The following is a 20,274-nucleotide window of genomic DNA, read 5'->3' as shown; positions in this document are numbered from 1 at the left end:
GAATATTGCAACATATGAATGAATAGCATTGGGGACAATGGAAAGATTTCTGTGAAAATGGGAGTTGTTAATGTGAAATTTATTGGAGCTAAGAAATTAGACAGTTTGATATAGGAACAATAAGTCAAATACATGGGGTGATAGTGAATGTAAAGTTATATAATGTGATTAAGGAAATGACAAAGAAAATTGAGAAGTGTTCTATAGGGCAGTAACATTCTGCAATCTGCAGAGGTGAAACTTAAGTTCTTGCGTAAGAATGTACCAGACAAGAGTGGATCCAGTTAAGGAAAAGTTTAATTTAAAGAGGAAACCAGATAGTTTATTCACTTGGGATGTACAATTGTTAGCTCCAATGGTGGGCTTGCACTATTATATTAGAAAATAAGTTAGGACAAGAATGAAGAACGAAGCATTCATTTAAAGTCAGTGGCAAAAGTTTCTCCTGGCCTGTTAGACAAAGTTGACTTGACAAGTAAAGTTTCTGGAGATTTTCGTGATATTCTCTAAATGTGACTGTACTCCTCCAAACAAGTCAAAATGTAACATTATATTTTCACCAGGTGTTCATACTTGCTTTGTGTGTAGAGAAAATGAGAACGATGTGAAGCGATGTCTTATGCCACTGTGTGGGAAGTTTTATCATATGGATTGCATTAAAAAGTACCCTACCACAGTACTGCAGAACAAAGGATTCCGGTGCTCAATCCATGTCTGCCTGGCTTGTTACGCCTGCAATCCTACTAATCCAAGAGCGAGTAAAGGTACTGTATACAGAGAGTACACTTTACAAAAGATAATATTCAGAGCAAGTAGTAAAACAAGCAATATCTCTCTGGGAGATGTAATCAGTTCAACTGTGATCAGCTTTGTTATATTTCTTGTGAACTTTTGAAAGGCCGAGACTTAAACTTCATAATTGCATTAGCGCATTTCTTTTGACCAGTGATTATTCCTGATTATTCCCTAAAATTTGACACTGTCAAATATTGTCCGACAACGCTCCAGTCTTAGAACATTTTACTATGTTAGTGACACAATAATGCTAGTTATTGTATTTTCTAAATTTAATGAAGCATAATACTGTTAAGTTGTTAGAGTAAGTGAAAATTATTGTGAAAGTGATCTTGGACGCATAATAAAAGTGTCGAGCATGAATAGACTAGATTGTCATATAATTAACATTGTTTCATTTTGTTTATATGTATTTCTATCTTTGTGTGTTAGGTCGAATGATGCGCTGTGTGCGGTGTCCTGTGGCTTATCATGCCAGCGATAATTGTCTTGCAGCAGGATGTGTGGTGCTGGCTTCAAACAGTATTATATGTACTAATCACTTCACTCCACGGAGAGGCTGCAGGCATCATGGACATGTCAATGTCAGCTGGTGCTTTGTGTGCTCAGAAGGTAAAGTAAATCTGGTAGTATATGATATGTACATTTTTTTCCTACTCCAATTTAGTTTATTTTCCTGAAACTTTTTTACAGTATTTATGTGCAAATTGATACAACATTCCTTTGTTTGCTATTTAATAGGTTTTACTTATTTTAATAAATGATACCTCAAAGACTGTAGTCCCTGATAATAGTCTACTCTCAATCATCAGTAGAGTGATGGTAGGAGTCATCAACAGTGCTATCAAGTGGCATTTAGAATAACCTGCTCACTGATGTTTAGTTTGGGTCCCACCAAACCTGCTCACTGAAGTTTAGTCTGGGTTCTGCCAGAGTCACTCAGCTTTTGACCTTACTACAGCTTTGGTACAAACATGGACAAGAGAGCTGAACTCCAGAGGTGAGGTGACAGTGATGTCAAGGCAGTGTTTGACCGAGTGTGGCATGAAGGTGTTCTAGCAAAACTGGAGTCAATGGGAATCAGGGGGAAAACTCTCCGTTGATTGGAGAGTGCAAGAGGGCATACCAGGAGCAACACCAGGCATATCTAAAAATTAGGTGTCGGCCTGGTGAAACTATAACACAGGGCTACTTGCATGCCAGATAGCAAACGCAGCAAGTAATAGACAGAGCTAAGCAATTCCACAACCAACAGATAAGATCTGAGCTCTGCAGTCCTACCACATTCAGCTGTGAATGGTGGTGGACAGTTAACAACTTATTGGAGGAGGAGGCTCCACAAATATCCCCATCCTCAATGATGGAGGAGCACAACACATCTGTGCAAAAAATAAGGCATTTGCAACAATTTTCAGCCAAAAGTGCCGATTGGATCATCCATCTCTGCCTCCTCCAGAGGTTTTCAGCATCACAAATGCTAGTCTCCAGCCAATTCAATTCACTCCAAGTGATATCAAGAAATGGCTGAAGGCACTGGATACTGTGAAGGCTATGGGCCCTGACAATATTCTGGCAATGGTCCTGCAGACTTTCAATGGCATTACCATTGCTGTTGGCTGGACAGCTGGTTTGTGATGCAGAGCAATGCCAACAGTGCAGGTTCAATTCCTGTACCAGCTGAAGTGATTCATGAAGGCTAGTGATTAGTCTCAACATTGCCCTCGCCTGAGGTGTGGTGATCCTCAGGTTAAATCACCACCAGTCAGCTCTCCCCTTCAAAGGGGAGAACAGCCTATGGTCATCCAGGACTATGGCGACTGTACGTATATTATCAACATCCTGGAGTTACAATTGACCAGAAAATCAATTGGACTAGCCATATAAATAACGTAGCTATAAGAGTAGGTCACAATCCTGGGCAATAAATGCTGGCTGAGCCACCGACAACCATATCCCAGTAATTAATTTTTTAAAACTGGGTTGATACCATCATTAAAATCACAGACAGAAAAATGTTACACTATTACATTAATTATCTGTTCACTTTTATTTTGAATAGTAATTGCAGTCCTAATCATTGAAAATAGGCAGTCATTTTTATTCGGCAAAAAGTGATGACCATTAATTTCAAAGTTGTCAATTATAACATCCTAAATGCGATGTTTATTTTGTTCACTAACACCCCTATTTATTCATTAGCTTGCAGATTTCACTTCCCTTTGGCTTCTATTTCTTCTACAATTTAAGACACAGGTTTAGTATCACAGAAAAGTGTTCCAAAAACCATAGCCATAACATAAGAGACAGTAGATTGAAAGAAATGAATTATAATTTGGAAGCTGTATTGAGAGTTGATACTATTTGGTGATGTGTTGTTTGGATTGTGGTTTATGCTAAATACACTTTGGTTCATATATTATATAGATGATTTGGACTTTAATATAACCAACACTCAAGTAAAGAATTTGGCAAAGAGCAAGGAGAACATATAAGACTTTACATAGATAGGTGGTAGCTGTAATCTGAAATTTGTGCAGTTTAAAGATTTTGTTAGGGAAAATGTTGAATGAGCATGAGAAAAGATGCTGAAAGGCGCAGATGAACAAAGAGATCTGGGATTCAAATAATACATGAAAATATAAATGCTGTACAGTGCCAGTTATAGAACCGGAGTGTTTCCCGCTAGCATTGGCAATACCTGTCAGGTGGAATTCCGCCACGTTTACAATGTAAGTATGTGCAAAATGTAAAACATCACAGCCAGCCCAACATCACCGAGATCAGGGTGCCATTTTTGAAGGGTGCCCCAATCACAGTGTTCAGAGACAGGCTCCCCTCCCCCTACAGACATCCCCCCTCCCCCTACAGACATCCCTCCCATCACCCATCCCCAAGCTCCTACCTATTGTGTAATAGCCCCAAACCTGTCAATCAGGAGGCTAGTAAAAGGTGCTGGAGTGTGAGATTTAATGGAAACAAAGCATTTCAAAGCCTTTGAGCTTTCCAGGAAGGCTCAGAGACATGAAAAAATGTGGTTTGAAAGAATTAGGGCTAAGGGAGCAGCTGTGGTGAAAATAGAAAGTTCTTGAGGCTTACTGGATTGTATCAGCAATGATCTGTTTGATCTGCTCTGGAGCTGTCAATCAAAGCAGTTCAAAATGGCCAGGCTGCAACTACATGCTGCTTATTCAGGCAAAAAAAGGGAATCCCCCTAGTGAAACTGACATCTCCTGTCAGTCAGAGAGTTTCAAAGGGATCTGCTCACAGCTGAGGCTTCTGAGAGAGCAAGGGAATCCCCCAAGTGAAACTGACATCTGTCAGTCAGAGGACTTCAGAGGGGTCTGCTCACACCTGGTGCCTCTGAGAGACAGAGAGAGAGAGAGCAAAGGAACCCCCCAGTGAAACTGACATTGCCTGTCAGTCAAAGGACTTCATATGGTTCTGCTTACACTTGCGGCTTCTGAAAGGGAGAGCATGGGCATTCCCTTCTGTAGAATAGAGGAATGCTGTGATTTTGCAGACTTCCAGGTGTCCAGGGGACACGGATATTAAAGTGACTAGGCCACTTCGAAGGTTTTGCAGTACTCAGACAAGAACAAAGATTTTGAACAGAAAGCTGTCTGAGATTACCATGCCAAGCGTGATCTCCACTCCTCTCACGGCAAGAAAGGGCAGGCTAGCCATGAGACCCACCCCCACCCCCTAATTCCGGCGAAGGGTCCCAAGGTTAACCCCTTCCCACCAGCCGGAGCCAACCAATCCCCAGGTCCCTTGGGGTCCCTCTCCTGCAGCTTGGCAGCAGCAGAGAGGCATATGGGCACAAACCCTACTTCCATGCCCCCTTTTGGAGTCCAGGACACTAGGTCCATGCTTATCAGGCCCTGTACTATTGTCACCCTCTGGGGGTGCGGGGACATACAGGGAGGCCGGTGCAGCTGGCCTCAAACCCAGCAATAATATGTAAATTACATTTTGAGTGTATTCATGAAGTTCCCGCAATTGCAACAAGCCTGACGATATACATTTTTGCCCTGACCCCGATTCAATAGGCCATCATGATCTCCGCTGGAGGTTAACGCCCCTGGAGAATTGCGCCCCCTTTATCTCCTTTCAACATGAATGCCGAAAGCCTCATCAACGGTTGGGATTCTCCGGTGCTGCTGCAGTGAATGGAGCTTTGGCTGAGCGCCAAATTCTCCATACTCATTGGCAGCGGGGCAATGACAGACAAGATCACAGAATCCCGCCTGAAGATTTTGTAATTATTTTCCTTACATAGAAATTCCTCTAGAACTCCCTGTTGAGTTTATTGATGCTTGCATTATTATCTTTTATTTTGGACTCCTTCCACCTGATCTCATACTCTATCCAGTTACTCCAGAGAATAGTGTTGGGCCTTTTCTCTCCAAAACTTGAATTGAATTCCTCTCATGTAGAATCAAAAATGTTTGTTTATTTCATATTTTTATTTGCAGTCAAAATAAACTCAAGCTAGCTGGCAGAGCTTTTCTTAAATGCTTATATCAGTGATCAGGTTCTCCCGTTTATCAATATTTGTACTTTGCTTTCATTATTCATTTTCCTTCTTACCTTTCCCTAATCCTACATTGTAATTGTATGCATTTTTATTATCAGGTGGCAGTTTACTATGCTGTGAGTCATGTCCTGCTGCCTTTCACCGTGAGTGCCTGAACATTGAGATGCCTAAAGGAAAATGGTACTGTAATGACTGTAAGGCTGGTAAAAAGCCACATTATAAGGACATCATCTGGGTTAAACTTGGCCGATACAGGTTAGTTTGGAACGAATATTAATTAAAAATATGCTAACGGTGGTAGGGTACACACAAATTTAAATTGCAAGTGTCTTAATGGGGTACAAGCCAGTTCAGTTCCAGTAAGAAAAAGGCAAAGTGCAAGAAACTAGAAAATGTTATCAAGTCCATTTTTTGCAAAATGATAAGTTCTGAGACTTAGCTTGTGAAATAGGTTCTCGCAACGTTTCTTCCTGGCCTATGAAAATAAATCAAGAATTTATTGAATACCTATCTAATCTCATATTCAACATTACATATCCGAAACCAGCTTGTTTTGATATTTCCATGGTGCCTTGTTATGATCACTTGACTTTGAAAGACTTCATATATGTTTTTTAAAATATATTTTTATTAGATTCATATATGTTTTAAAAAGTCTCTTCTAATTTATTGCAAAACAGAATTCCCTGAAATGGGGGATGATATGAAATTATACTGAATGCTGCTTAGCACCACGTCCATTTGACTGAGTTGCCAGGGGGACAAGGGCCCATGCCAAGTCCTATTGAAAGTTAGATTTAACACTTGAACACTTATGCGGAGGCAGTTGGTCTTGTCTCTTAAAACTCTCAAGGAGGAATTTTACAGGAATGATTCTAAGTGTCCAGCTAGCGTGAAAATGGGAGCATTGCAATGCCAAGGAGCCAGGCTGCCACTGCCCAAGGGGCACCACTCCTTGCCCTTGGCCTCCCTGGGGGGGGGGCCTCAATGGCCTCTGATTCTACCGGCGAGGCCAACACGACTGTTCCCCATTCATGGGGAGCAGGTGTTTTCCTCGCTGGAGAGAACCTCTCCCGGCGAGGCCATAAAGGTAAGCGAGCCTGGCAATTCAGTGCCAGGCTCGCCAATGCCATTTAAATTAGCATTTCAATACATTCATGTAATTTATTCAGCCTCTTGCCCATTTCCGGCGAGAGGCTGACCTCGCTGGAAATCCGGCTCTCGTACGATGGCGAGGCGAGAAATCAAGTGTGATCCTGATTTCTTGGCTCTCGTGATTTTACTGGTTCGCTCTGCGCATCGATGGGTGGAGCGCACTGCTTAAATTCCACCCTCAAACTCTCAAAGGCGGTTAGACCTAGAGGGGAAAAACCTATAATCGGTGCTGCAATGCCAGGCAGGATTATTTTTAGGTTAATTATTCGGAAGGGTGCTGGTGAGGACGTAACCCCTGCAAGATGAATCAAAGCTTGTTGTGGTGAGTTAGAGACCAAGAAGCTACCAGTAGAATCTTTGCTGCTGGAAATCCATTCAAGTATGGTCAGAGGATTGAGTGCAGGGGACTTTACTTAAAAGAACACTGGAAGATTCACTACTGCAGAGCAGGGAGAAAAGAGCCTGTTGAATCATTGGGAACGTTGGGACTTCAAACAGAAGGCTATGTCTCTGTTGAGAATGAGCCTTATCCTATAAATGTGGTATGGAATTTTTGGTTTTGTTAAGAGGTTACTGGGAATTCCTTTTTTGTAATTTAGTGGATTAGTTGACTACTAAATCGTGTTAGTCTTAGTTGAATTTAGTGTGTTTGCTACAGTAAAAATTTTAAAATGTGAAATTTTGTCATGCAATTCTACTGGGAATTTATCTTTTTAAAAATTATCAGTCTCCTTGGGGATCCTAACAGCCTTCATCTCAAGAAGTATAATGTCCCACACACTTTGATCATCTGTCTTGCACATTTAAATATTGCAACATTCAATTCCAGTACTAAACTGGTCACTGTTCTCAGATGACACACTGATACCTATGTTACTTAGGAGTCAATCCTACTGACTCAAAACTTTTTGTAACAGAAAAATTGTGAACTTTATCTTTACTTGGAGATTTTAATTTTAACCTCATTGACTTGAACTGTGTGTTCATTGACCACTTTAACTAACCTGAATACATCCACATTTCCATTCCTCTCAGCATTTCAAATTATATCTCCTCTCAACTTTTATTAGTGAAAAACAATTATGTACTGCAGTCTTGGATTTTCATGTTATACCATTGAGGATGAGAATTAAAGCACTGCATAAGTTTCTGACATCAGACTCTGCATAAATGGAAACACCATATACTGAAATAGATGGGCAAGTTGAAATAATGTGGTAGCATTCAATTTTACATTATTTGCCTCAATTGCTCACAATCATGTTTTTATCCGATTATATTCTCATCCATTAAATACATGCTTCCAATCCTCAACACTAGAATGATTTAAAAAACACAAGAGATACATTGTGCCTTTGATTGCAATAAACTTATTTCTCAGATGATCATCTACTCATGTACCAATATTGCGGGATTGCCATTTTTCCTTCCCACTCTTTGGCACAGGGAATATGGTTGGGATTTTCGGACCTGAAACAGCGGGTCTCATTGCAGTGCATGCAGCAAACCTGCCAAAAGTCTTTTGACTTCAGCAAAACCAAAAGATCTTGCCAGTGGGAAAACCCCACCCCATAATGAGGTTCATGTTGGGAATTTTTCTGTAACTGTTTTTTTGGAGGAAGAAGACAAGAAACAAGATCAACCCAAGATGGTGAGATGTGCAATACACGCATCTTCCCATGCCCCATGATACAGAATATAGACCAGGGTTTTTTTTTAACATCCAATTATCTCCAAAGCAGTGCTTGCAAAGTTTATGCTTTACAAAGATAACCATCATTGAGTCACTCGATATACTACAGCTTGCCCCATTGTCCATTTTTACCAGAGGCACTCTATCGTTCTGATATCAATAACATTAGTCAATCATTTGTTCACAATGTATAAAGTTAATCATGGAGTTTGATGTCAAGTTGTTGAAGTACCTATGAACACAGCGCGGTAGAAGTAATTCGAAACAGCAGATATGCTGAGTAATTTACATCCTTGGAAGATCGGGTTGGCCTGACGAAGTTATTATGCGTTTTCCAGCACTGACAAGCCATGTGTCAAATTATAAATTTGGCTTGCCCTGCCCTGATCATCTCCACCCATTTCTGTCTTGGGGAACTCATTACTAAAGACAACGTCCCTTTTGAACCCAATCTCAAGAAGCAGAGCTTGGGAATTCTTTCTTAATAACACACTTGGAAGTGCATTAAATAATACAGTTAAATAGATATAATAGATTCTCCAGTTTCCACAAGTTACTAGCAATATATATGCTTCCTTTCATTTTCTTACTATGCCAAACAACATAAATGCTATGGAAACATATATGTCATTTATATACATCACACTATCAAAACTCACTTGCACAATAAATCTCCACTTTTAGGGTACATGCCGTAAATTCACATTCTTAGGATATTGAGTGTCTGCTGCCAGAATAGCTTTTAGTTGTGAGCCATGAAACTTAAATGTTTTCTAGAATTCCAATGCATTTTATGCTTTTTATTTCCTATCAGGTGGTGGCCTGCTGAGGTCTGTCATCCCAAAAATGTTCCTACAAATATTCAGAAAATGAAACATGAAATTGGCGAGTTCCCTGTCCGATTCTTTGGCTCCAATGACTACTTCTGGACTTATCAGGCACGTGTGTTCTCATACATGGAAGGGGACAAAGGGAGTAAAGACAAAAAATGCAAAGGCCTTAACTCCATCTTCAAAAAAGGTAATGTCATAAAAGCAGAATTTTTTGGGAATGTGAAACTAAGGCAAATTATAGTAACTGAGGATTATAAGATCGTAAGAAATCAGTATGATCAGCAGTCGGCAATACAGATCGTCAAGATTCCTCTCCCATCAATATGATCATGGTTGATCTGCTGCCTCAACTCCACTTTTCCACCTGCTTCCTGATTCCTTGAGAGACCAAAAATATGTTCATCTCAGCCTTGAAAATCAACATTCAAATGTCTTAAAAAGTTATTGCTCTCAGTTTTGCTACTTGTAATATGAGCTTATCCTAGTGATATGTGGAAGATGCTTTGCATTTGCAGGATGAAGAAAATGTTTAGAAAAAAGGTTTTTTAAAAATTTAGCAAGAATCTTCCCTATTTTGATGTTACTAACTGCCTTAATAATCAGCATCAGTGTGAAAGATAATTGTTTTTAAAAAGTTTTTAAAAATCAATCCTGCTGAAGTTCGCATTGTATGTTTAAAGTTTATTTATTAGTGTCACAAGTCAGCACTGCAATGAAGTTACTGTGAAAATCCCTTAGTTGCCACTCCGGCACAGAATTTAGCATGGCCAATGCACCTAATCACCATGTCTTTCAAACTGTGGGAGGAAACCAGAGCACCCGGAGGAAACCCACGCAGACACGGGGAGAACGTGCAAACTCCACACAGACAGTGACCCAAGCCGGGAATCGAACCCGTGTCCCTGGCGCTGAGGCAGCAGTGCTAATCACTGTGCGACCGTGCTGCCCCGTAGCTGTCCTGTGATGCTGGGATGAAGTTATAAACTTCACTTATGTTATTGTAACTGCACTAGTACATCTGGTATTTCACATTGGCTGTCTCTACAGCACTACAGGAAGCTGCAGAAAGGTTTGAGGAGCTGAAAACCCAAAGAGAGACAAGACAGGCACAGGAGGACAAACGGAATGAAAAAAAACCACCACCGTACAAACACATCAAGGTATAGATTGACGGCTTCTCCCAGAATATACTGAGCAGATTGTACCATGTATGCAGATTGCAAAATGCTATGCAGCACGTGGTATGTACAGGATGATGAACTGTACTCTGATTTGATTTATTAGCACATGTACTAGGATACAGTGAAAAGTATTGTTTCTTGCATGCTATACAGGCAAAATACACCGTTCATGAAGTACTTAGGGGAAAAGGATATGGTGTCGAATATAGCGTTGCAGTTACAAGTAGGATGAAGAGAAAGATCAGCTCAATATATGATAGATAGGACCATTCAAAAATCTCATGACAGCAGGGAAGAAGCTGTTCTTGATTCTGTTGGTACATGTTTTCAGACTTTTGTATCTGTTTCCCGACAAAAGAAGGAGGAAGAGACTATATCCAGGGTGTGTGGGGTCCTGAGCTATGCTGGCTGCTTTCCCAAGACAGCAGAAAGTGTAGACAAAGTCAGTGGATGGGACAAAAACAGAAAATGCTGGAAAATCTCAGCAGGTCTGACAGCATCTGTGGGGAGAGAATAGAGCCAACGTTTCAAGTCCAGATGACCCTTCGTCAGAGCTAAGAGCAAAGAAAATCAGCAGAGATTTATACTATTGGTTGGGGAAGGGGGGGGCGCGGGGGTGCTGGAATGGGACAAAGGGAATGTAAATGAGGATGCAGAAGGCTGAGGAGGTGCTAAAAGTGTCCATCAAGTGATCAGAATGTGTGAATGGCAGAACAGAGGTACAGATGGTATAGGGACTGCCTGGGGATTATGGCAGTTCCCGTGAAGGGGTGGTGGGGCAAGAAGGCTGGAATGGAGAAGTAGGAAAATGGAAGTGAGAAAGAAGGATGATCAAATGGATGAATGGATGAAACAAAATGAAATAAAATAAATGGAAATAGGATGAAGGTGGAGGAGAGTGTTCATGCTCTGAAGTCGTTGAACTCAATGTTCAGTTCAAAGAACAAAGAACAGTACAGCACAGGAAACAGGCCTTCGGCCCTCCAAGCCTGTGCCGCTCCTTGGTCCAACTAGACCAATCGTTTGTATCCCTCCATTCCCAGGCTGCTCATGTGACTATCCAGGTAAGTCTTAAACGATGTCAGCGTGCCTGCCTCCACCACCCTACTTGGCAGCGCATTCCAGGCCCCCACCACCCTCTGTGTAAAAAACGTCCCTCTGATGTCTGAGTTATACTTCGCCCCTCTCAGCTTGAGCCCGTGACCCCTCGTGATCGTCACCTCCGACTTGGGAAAAAGCTTCCCACTGTTCACCCTATCTATACCCTTCATAATCTTGTATACCTCTATTAGATCTCCCCTCATTCTCCGTCTTTCCAAGGAGAACAACCCCAGTCTACCCAATCTCTCCTCATAGCTAAGACCCTCCATACCAGGCAACATCCTGGTAAACCTTCTCTGCACTCTCTCCAATGCCTCCACGTCCTTCTGGTAGTGCGGCGACCAGAACTGGACGCAGTACTCCAAATGCGGCCTAACCAGCGTTCTATACAGCTGCATCATCAGACTCCAGCTTTTATACTCTATACCCCGTCCTATAAAGGCAAGCATACCATATGCCTTCTTCACCACCTTCTCCACCTGTGTTGCCACCTTCAAGGATTTGTGGACTTGCACACCTAGGTCCCTCTGTGTTTCTATACTCCTGATGACTCTGCCATTTATTGCATAACTCCTCCCTACATTATTTCTTCCAAAATGCATCACTTCGCATTTATCCGGATTAAATTCCATCTGCCACCTCTCCGCCCAATTTTCCAGCCTATCTATATCCTGCTGTATTGCCCGACAATGCTCTTCGCTATCCGCAATTCCAGCCATCTTTGTGTCATCCGCAAACTTGCTGATTACACCAGTTACACCTTCTTCCAAATCATTTATATATATCACAAATAGCAGAGGTCCCAGTACAGAGCCCTGCGGAACACCACTGGTCACAGATCTCCAGCCGGAAAAAGACCCTTCGACCACTACCCTCTGTCTCCTATGGCCAAGCCAGTTCTCCACCCATCGAGCCACTTCTCCTTGTATCCCATGAGCCTTAACCTTCTTAACCAACCTGCCATGTGGGACTTTGTCAAATGCCTTACTGAAATCCATATAGACGACATCCACGGCCCTTCCTTCATCAACCGTTTTTGTCACTTCCTCAAAAAACTCCACCAAATTTGTAAGGCACGACCTCCCTCTTACAAAACCATGCTGTCTGTCACTAATGAGATTGTTCCGTTCTAAATGCACATACATCCTGTCTCTAAGAATCCTCTCCAACAACTTCCCTACCACGGACGTCAAGCTCACCGGCCTATAATTTCCTGGGTTATCCCTGCTACCCTTCTTAACCAAGGGACCACATTCGCTATCCTCCAATCCTCAGGGACCTCACCCGTGTCCAAAGAAGCGACAAAGATTTCCGTCAGAGGCCCAGCAATTTCCTCTCTCGTCTCCCAGTTCAGCAGGATGTAAAGTGTCCAGTCGGAAGATGAGGTGCTGTTCCTCCAGTTTGCATTGGGGTTCGCTAGAACATTGCAAAAGGCCAAGGACGGACATGTGGACAGGAGAACAGGGTGGTGTGTTGAAGTGGCAAGCAACAGATAGATCTGGGTCCTGCTTGCAGATGGACCGAAGGTTCAGCAAAGTGGTCACCCAGTCTGCGTTTGGTCTCTCCGATATAGAGTAGAGCATTTTGGGAGTAGTGAATACAATAGTCCAGATTGAAGTAGGTGCATGTGAAGTGCTGCTTCACCTGAAAGGGGTGTTTAGGACCTGGGAGGAGGTAAAGGGGCATTGCACCTTCTACGATTGCATGGAAAGGTGCCGTGGGCAGAGGATGAAGCGTTTCGTGTGATGGAGGAGTGGACCAAGGTGCCCCCAAGAAAATGTTCCCTGTGGAATGCTGAAGTAGTGTTGAGTAGTGGCATCATGCTGGAGTTGGCGGAAATGGCAGAGGTTGATCCTTTGAATGCAGAGACTGCTGGGGTGAAAAGTGAGGACAAGGGGGACTCTATTCTGATTCTGGGAGGGAGGAGAGTGGGCGAGAGCAGTGGCTCAGGGGATGGGTTGGACACGGTTGAGAGCCCTGTCAACCACAGTGGGTGGAAAACCACGATTGAGGAAGGAGACACATCGACAGCACTATTTTGGACAGAACAGATGCGGTGGAAACAAAGGAACTGAGAGAATGGGATGGAGTCCTGACAGGATGTGGGGTGTGAAGAGTTGTAGTCAAGGTAGTTGTGGGAGTCGATGGGCTTGTAATGAATACTGGTGACAGTTTATCACCAGAAATGGAGACAGAGGTCAAAGAAAGGAAGAGAAGTCTCAGAGATGGACCATGTGAAGGTAATAGAGGGGTGGAAATTGGAAGCAAAATTGATAAATTTTTTCAGGTCCAGACGAGAGCATGAAGCGGCACCGAAATAGTCGTCAAAGTACCGATAAAGGAGTTGTGGGAGGGGGCCTGAGTAGGACTGCAACATAACCCATAAAGGGACAGGCATAACTGGGACCCATGAGGTGTCCATATTTGGAGGAAGTAAGAGGGGTTAAAGGAGAAATTGGTGAGTGGGAGAACCAGTTCAGCCAGACGGAGGAGATGGTAGATGGGGATTATTCAGATCTCTGAGGAAAAAGCAAAGAGCTTTGAGACCATCCTGGTGGAGAATGGAGACATTCATGGTGAGGAGGAGGCAGTTTGGGCCGGGGAACTGGAAGTCATTGATATGATGTAGGGCATCGGAGGAATCACGGATGTAGGTGGGAAGGGACTGTGCAAAGGGAGAGAGAATGGAATCAAGATGGGAGAAAATGAGTTCAGTGGGCAGGAACAGGCTGACACAATGGGCCAACTGGGGCAGTCCTGTTTGTGGATTTTGGGAAGAAGGTAGAAACGGGCTGTCCGGGGTTGGGAGATTATGAGGTTGGAGGCTGTGAAGGGAAGATGTCCGGAGCAAATGAGGTCATTGACAGTCCTGCAAACAGTGGCTTGATGTTTGGTGGTCGGGTCGTGGTCCAGAAGGAGATAGGAGTAGGTGTCCAAGAGTTGGCACTCAGCCGCTGCGAGGTAGAGGTCCGCACGCCAGACAACAGCACCGCCCTAGTCGGCAAGTTTGATGGCAAGTTTGATGACAAGGTCAGAGTTGGTCCTAAGAGAGCGAAGTGCAGCAAGTTCGGAAGGAGACAAGTTAGAGTGCTGAGAGGAGCGGAGAAATTGAGTCGGCCGATGTCAGACCGACTGTTCTTGATGAAAAGATCAAGAACAGGTAAAAGGCCAGAGGGAGGGGTTCAGGTGGAGAGGGAATGCTGGAGGTGGGTGAAAGGATCTGCTGAACAGGGGAGGACTCCTGCCCAAAGAAATGAGCACGGCGATGAAGGTGGTGGAAGAAGAGTTCAGCGTCATGTCGAGCCCAAAATTCATTTAGATGAGGACGTAAAGGTACGAAGCCGATTCCTTTGCTTTTATCACAATGGATGGGAGGTTGGTTTGCGTGATGGACTGAGCTACATTCACAACTCTCTCAAGAGCAACTCTATTGTGGTTGCAAGTGTGACCCCTAGATTTAATTCGTCTGTCATTTTAATTCTTCACTCCACCCCTACTCTGACCTCTCTGTTCTTGACCTTCTTCACTACTCCACTGAAGCACATAGTAAGCTCGAGAAACAACACTTTAGGCGAGATTCTCTCCCACCCCGTGGTGTGTTTTCCAAAGTTGGCTTGCCATTGGCCGGCAGTGAGATATTTTGGTCCCACCAATGTCTATGGCCTTTTGCATTGTTCACAGCCTTGCCGCCAGGAAACCTGCCACAGAGAGTCACCATCGGTGGGAAGGGCCTGAAAATTCAGCCTTTCATCTTTCAATTGGGGACTTTGCAGCCTTCTGATCTGAATATTAAGTTCAACAATTTCAGATTGCACCCTGTGCTTCATTTTGCTCGTTTTTGGGTGACAGATGTGGATAACAATACTTCAATTTCTCAACAACATCTCTTCTAGAAAAATCGTTTCTTTATTTCCCATCCTCTTATACCAATTTTGCCATTTACTCTCTCCTAGATACCACCCTATCAGAGACCGTTTCCCCCCTCCCCTCCTTTATTCTTTTATTCCCTCTTCCTTTCCCTACCTCTGTACTTGATTTAAACCTTTTTAATTTTTTTCCAGTTCTGGCAAAAGGTTATCATCCTAAAATGTCAACTCTTGTTTATCACTCTACAAATCTTGCCTGACCTAATGCATTTTCCTTAATTTTGTGTTTTTATTTCAGATTTTCAGTATTTTGATTTTGCAATATCCTATTTCAATGTGTAGGTTGGACTTTTTGCAAAGAACGATTCTCTTACTTTTGCTATATATGCTAATATTCTACAGTTTAATCAACAAATGCATTTTTATTATGAATTGTCGAAAGATAATTATGTAATGACTAATTGTGAGGTTTAACCAACTGTTTTTCTATCAAGGTAAACAAAGCCGTGGGTAAGGCTCAGATCTTCACTGCTGATCCATCTGAGATTCCACGATGTAATTGTAAGCCAACTGATGAGAATCCTTGTGGGGTAGACTCTGAATGTCTGAACAGGATGTTAATGTATGAGTGCCATCCAACTGTCTGTCCTGCAGGAGAAAAATGCCAGAACCAGTGCTTCACCAAGCGGCAATATCCTGAAGTGGAAATTTTGAAAACTGCAGGGCGAGGCTGGGGTTTACTTGCTAAATTCAATATTAAGAAGGTGAGAAATATGCCTACATTTGTTTCTAAATATTGAAAGCCATCAGAAAGCATAGCACTGTCTTCTCATTCAGGGAAAAACCAAGCTGTTACCCACAACTGAGATGCAGACATTACCTGTGCTCAGTTGATGAAATCCTTTGCGATGGGAATAGAAGTACGGAGTATTACTCACTTGTTACCACTGAGAAAGATTGAATAGTTTGGGACTTTTTTCTTTAGAAAAGAGAAGACTTACATGAGACTTAATACATGTGGAGAGAATATTCCATTTGTGGGTGGATCCAAAGCTAGGAGCGAGAGATAGTTACCAATAAACCCAGTAGGGAAATAAGGAGTGATTAGAATGCGAAACTTGTCAAATGGGTAATATGTGTTGTCGAATGAAATGTCTTATAATTCTTGATTTGTTTCTTCTCATTAGCAATATGATTGAAAGAATCATTTGGTTCATAAAATACTCTACATTGCTATCACTTTGATAACTGTAGTAGACTGAAAACATTGTTTTGAGTAATTTAACGGTATCTGTTAAAAGTGGTTAGGAAATAACTAAAATGAAAAGTCCTCAAAAACAACACAATAACATTTTGTTATTTGCTGTATCCATTTTTACATTGCTGAATCTGTGCCTCTATTATAGGGACAATTTGTGAATGAGTATGTGGGTGAGGTGATAGATGAGGAGGAGTGTTATGCTCGAATCAAATATGCACAGGAACATGACATCAGCAACTTCTACATGCTTACTCTTGACAAGGTAACAACTTCAAATCTACAAAACCTGTGGAACTAAATATAAATTAATAAATAACACGTGAGTCAAACCTGCACAACAACTGATCAATAATCAAACGATTGCTCAAAATCTGTATTGCCAGTCAGTAATTGAGATGAGTGAAAATGGATGATGAGTGGGTTGTTGGTCTTTAGGAAATATGGTTCAATTCGGCCTGGACTGTTGAGATGAACATCTCCTCTGTCTGCTGGCTCTAAGGGTTTCTTTCATGTAAATTTTGAGAGTCTTCTTGGAATTCCTACTGGCAATGCCCTATAGTACAAAATTGCTTCTAACTCACAACTAATGGATAATCTCAGAGAGACTATGGCTTAGCATATAACTGCTATGCTTGTATTTGGTGCCACCATGAGAAGATCTTCCATGTCTCAAATGAAAGGTGTTTCATTTCCCCAGCACAAATATTTCTCATCTCACTGAGACCAAATGTTTCCAAAATCAACTTAGAGCAATGGTACACAACATCCTTAGAAATGGGATATATGTTTGGTCTGCCCAGATCAAACAAATGACATGTTCTACTCAGAAAGAGTGAACACGATTTGGTGACTTGCCAGCCTTTTTTCATTGTGTCCCTGTTTCTCATTCTCTGTGCATTTTTCTGCTTTATTTCTGTATTTGATGTTCGTAAGCGCCTCTCACCATTTGAATATTCTTTATGTAAGATTAATTATCAACTGATTAACCACCAAAAGATGATAAACCTGTGAAACGTTATTTTCAATTTAATCAGTTTACTTCTTAGATTGTTCATCTATTATTTGGACCTGAGCTAAACTTGGGTACAACTAGTTCTCCATTAGTTTTCATGGATATGCAAATATTTCTACGATTTTCTGATAATATGTCTATTCCAAGTGTACAGCTATCTCTTGTTAAGCATTCCTAATGTGTTCCTAAAAAAAAAACGCTGAACAAAAACATACTGAAGGAAAATCACTTTCCTATAAGAAAACATGTAATAAGTGTAGGTTACAATCCTGACCTGTAATTTTTACTTTAAAAACCCATTGGTGCCCTTGAACCTAACAAGTGCAAAAATCCTCTCGCTAATTCTTACTAATTTAGTAACTCAAATTGAAAACTCTTAATAACTTACTATTTCTACTTCCCTCCAGATTGTTGCTTCCTGCCTCTAGCACGCCTCTTTTCCTGTACTTCCTGCCCTGACCCTACCACTCACTGCTTCCCTCCCCAACCCTCCATGTCGTTTCCCTACTCCCATAACCCTCCCTCTTGCTGCTTCCTCCCCCTGACTCTCCCATTTGCCGCTTTTCCCACATCTGACCCTCAAGTTTGCTGCTTCCAGCTCCGAGATCCTCCCACTTGCTGCCTTTCTATCCTGACCCTCCCGTGCACTGCTTTCCTCTCCTTCCCGATCCCTTTCCTTCACTGCTTCCCTCTCCAAAATCTTCACCATAAGCAAGGGGGGGGGTGGAGGAAGTGATTGCAAGTAGGAGGGAGTAGGGCAAGTGGAGGGGAATGACGAGTGGGAGAGGTAGCAAGTGGGAAGGTCAGGGAGGGAAGCAGCAAGGAAGTGGTGTGCGGGAAAAGAGGCAGGAAGCAGCAATCTGGAGGTAAGTAGAAATAGTAAGTTATTAAGAATTTTCAATTTGAGTTAGTAAATTAGTAAGGATTAGTGAGAGAATTTTTGCACTTGTTAGGCTCAAGGGCACCAATAGATTTTTAGGAGGGTCAGGAGAGGGAAGCAATGAGCGAGAGGGCTGCTTGGGGAAAGTGGCAGGGCTAGGGAAGAAGATAGCGTGCAGAAGAGTCAGCGAATGGAAAAGTCAGGAGGGAAACAGTGAGGAAAAGATAGAAGTGATGAGTGGGAGGGTCAGAGCGAAGTGGTGAGCTGGAGAGACAATGTATGAATTTTACCATCCTTCCCGCCACGGGAATTGTAGCAGGCGGGACACGACCATGCAAAGGTTCATTGACCTCAGGCAGGATTTTCCGGTTTTGGAGCGAGCGTGGCCAGAAAATCCCGTCAATGAGTGAGAAGATCAGACAGGGAAGAAGCAACTGAGAGAGGCAGTGAACAGGAGGATTCGAAGAGGGAAGTGACAAGGGGAGGGTGAGGAGGGAAGCAGACAGTTTGTTATTGAAAAAGACTGAGCATGCTCAGTAAGCACGCTTAACCAGAAGTGAAGGCAGCACTATTCAAGAAAGGTCCCTAATTTACAAACTACAAAAATGAAAGTGTGCTATTAGAACATGCTTTGAATGTGGTTTGGGTGATGGTGGAGGAGGAATACATGTGCTCTTAATTCATAGTCTTTTATTGCAAAAATCTTGGAACAATCGCAATACATAGTTAATTCGTAAGCTTCTGCGAAATCATTCATACTGGGATGTTTTATTTTCCTGAAAGAAAAATTATTTTGGTAGCCACATGTACTTTTATCTGCTTTGCAGATTATGCAAATGTTTAAATTCAGTGACTTTATGAATTTCTATGCCTCAAAAAGTGAATGTCAGTTTAACTGTAAATTTTATTATCGACAGGACCGGATTATTGATGCAGGCCCAAAAGGAAATTATTCACGCTTCATGAATCACAGTTGTAAACCAAACTGTGAGACACAAAAATGGACAGTGAATGGAGACACTCGAGTTGGACTCTTTGCCCTTTGTGACATTGTTGTTGGTAAGAAATTGCTTAAAAGGTCAGGCACTTAAGATGTACACTAATGTGGGATGATCATCCAATTGGATTGAAGCAGGTGATAGACCAAAAGTAAGGTCCCAAACCAACGTAATCGTTGGTTAAATTGCAATGTAAAGAATGTTCAACATGAGTAGATTTCCCAAATTAAATGTGTCAGTAGTGGAGTGGGGATTGGAGAGTTAGCTCCAATTTCATTTTGATTGTTATAGTAAACAATTTTCTAGACAGCAAGTTGGACTGAGGGAAAAGTACTCACACAAAGGCCACGGTTTGCTCCACTTGAAAAAAATTCAACGTTCAACATAGGGAGTGAGCTGCTTTCTTGAACTGATGAGGTCCATGTGCTGTAGGGACACCCACAGAATCTTGTAAGATTAAAACTGCTGGGTCCTCGTACCGTGCATTTGCCTTTTGTGTACTTGCAAGCCATGCACACTGCCTGGGCCTCAGTCACCCTAAGGAAAATTGAAATGGTGTGCAAAAATTCAGCCTAACTATCAAGTCAACTCCATAGTTCCGTAGTTTGGCCAGTCCCACTGCAAGCCCAGAAAATAGTGAGGTGATAACACGTTGAGGAGGCAGCCCAACTCTTTCATTTTATTTGGACTTTTTCAGCAGCACTCTCACCAACCAATCTTGCCTCCACAAGATTCTGGCCAAGGGAATTAAAGGTGATCTTCTGTATCTTGAAATTTAATATGTAACAAAATAAGTCAGTTCACCTTGCACTCATCCATCAAGCAGATGGCAGGCCGTGTTTCTTACCAAACCCTTGTGTTACTTTCTACATATTTTGAAACATGTTTGTTTTCCACATCTGCAACTTAAAAAGCAAAATCTAGAACAGCCTTGACACAACTAAGCAGACAACATAATGACT

General features: G+C 42.2%; 1 protein-coding gene across 3 annotated transcripts in view; it reads left to right on the top strand.

The window, feature by feature from the left end:
- The window catches only part of LOC144505206 (uncharacterized), a 168,914-nt gene that overhangs the window by 107,162 nt on the left and 41,478 nt on the right, over window positions 1-20,274 (top strand). For all 3 annotated transcript variants that reach the window (XR_013499794.1, XR_013499795.1, XM_078231185.1), the window contains 8 exons: window positions 564-764; window positions 1,228-1,407; window positions 5,431-5,587; window positions 8,995-9,200; window positions 10,061-10,173; window positions 15,656-15,925; window positions 16,568-16,684; window positions 19,232-19,373. Coding sequence is in view for 1 of the 3 variants with exons in the window: in XM_078231185.1 (XP_078087311.1) it covers window positions 564-764; window positions 1,228-1,407; window positions 5,431-5,587; window positions 8,995-9,200; window positions 10,061-10,173; window positions 15,656-15,925; window positions 16,568-16,684; window positions 19,232-19,373 (1,386 nt within the window). In the remaining 2 variants the exon portion in view is untranslated. The remainder of the gene's footprint in view (window positions 1-563; window positions 765-1,227; window positions 1,408-5,430; window positions 5,588-8,994; window positions 9,201-10,060; window positions 10,174-15,655; window positions 15,926-16,567; window positions 16,685-19,231; window positions 19,374-20,274) is intronic.

The sequence above is a fragment of the Mustelus asterias genome, chromosome 16 (genome assembly GCF_964213995.1).
Source record: "Mustelus asterias chromosome 16, sMusAst1.hap1.1, whole genome shotgun sequence".
In the NCBI taxonomy this organism is placed as follows: domain Eukaryota; kingdom Metazoa; phylum Chordata; class Chondrichthyes; order Carcharhiniformes; family Triakidae; genus Mustelus; species Mustelus asterias.
Note: the sequence above shows the minus strand (reverse complement) of the source record. Positions and strands in the feature narration are given on the sequence as shown.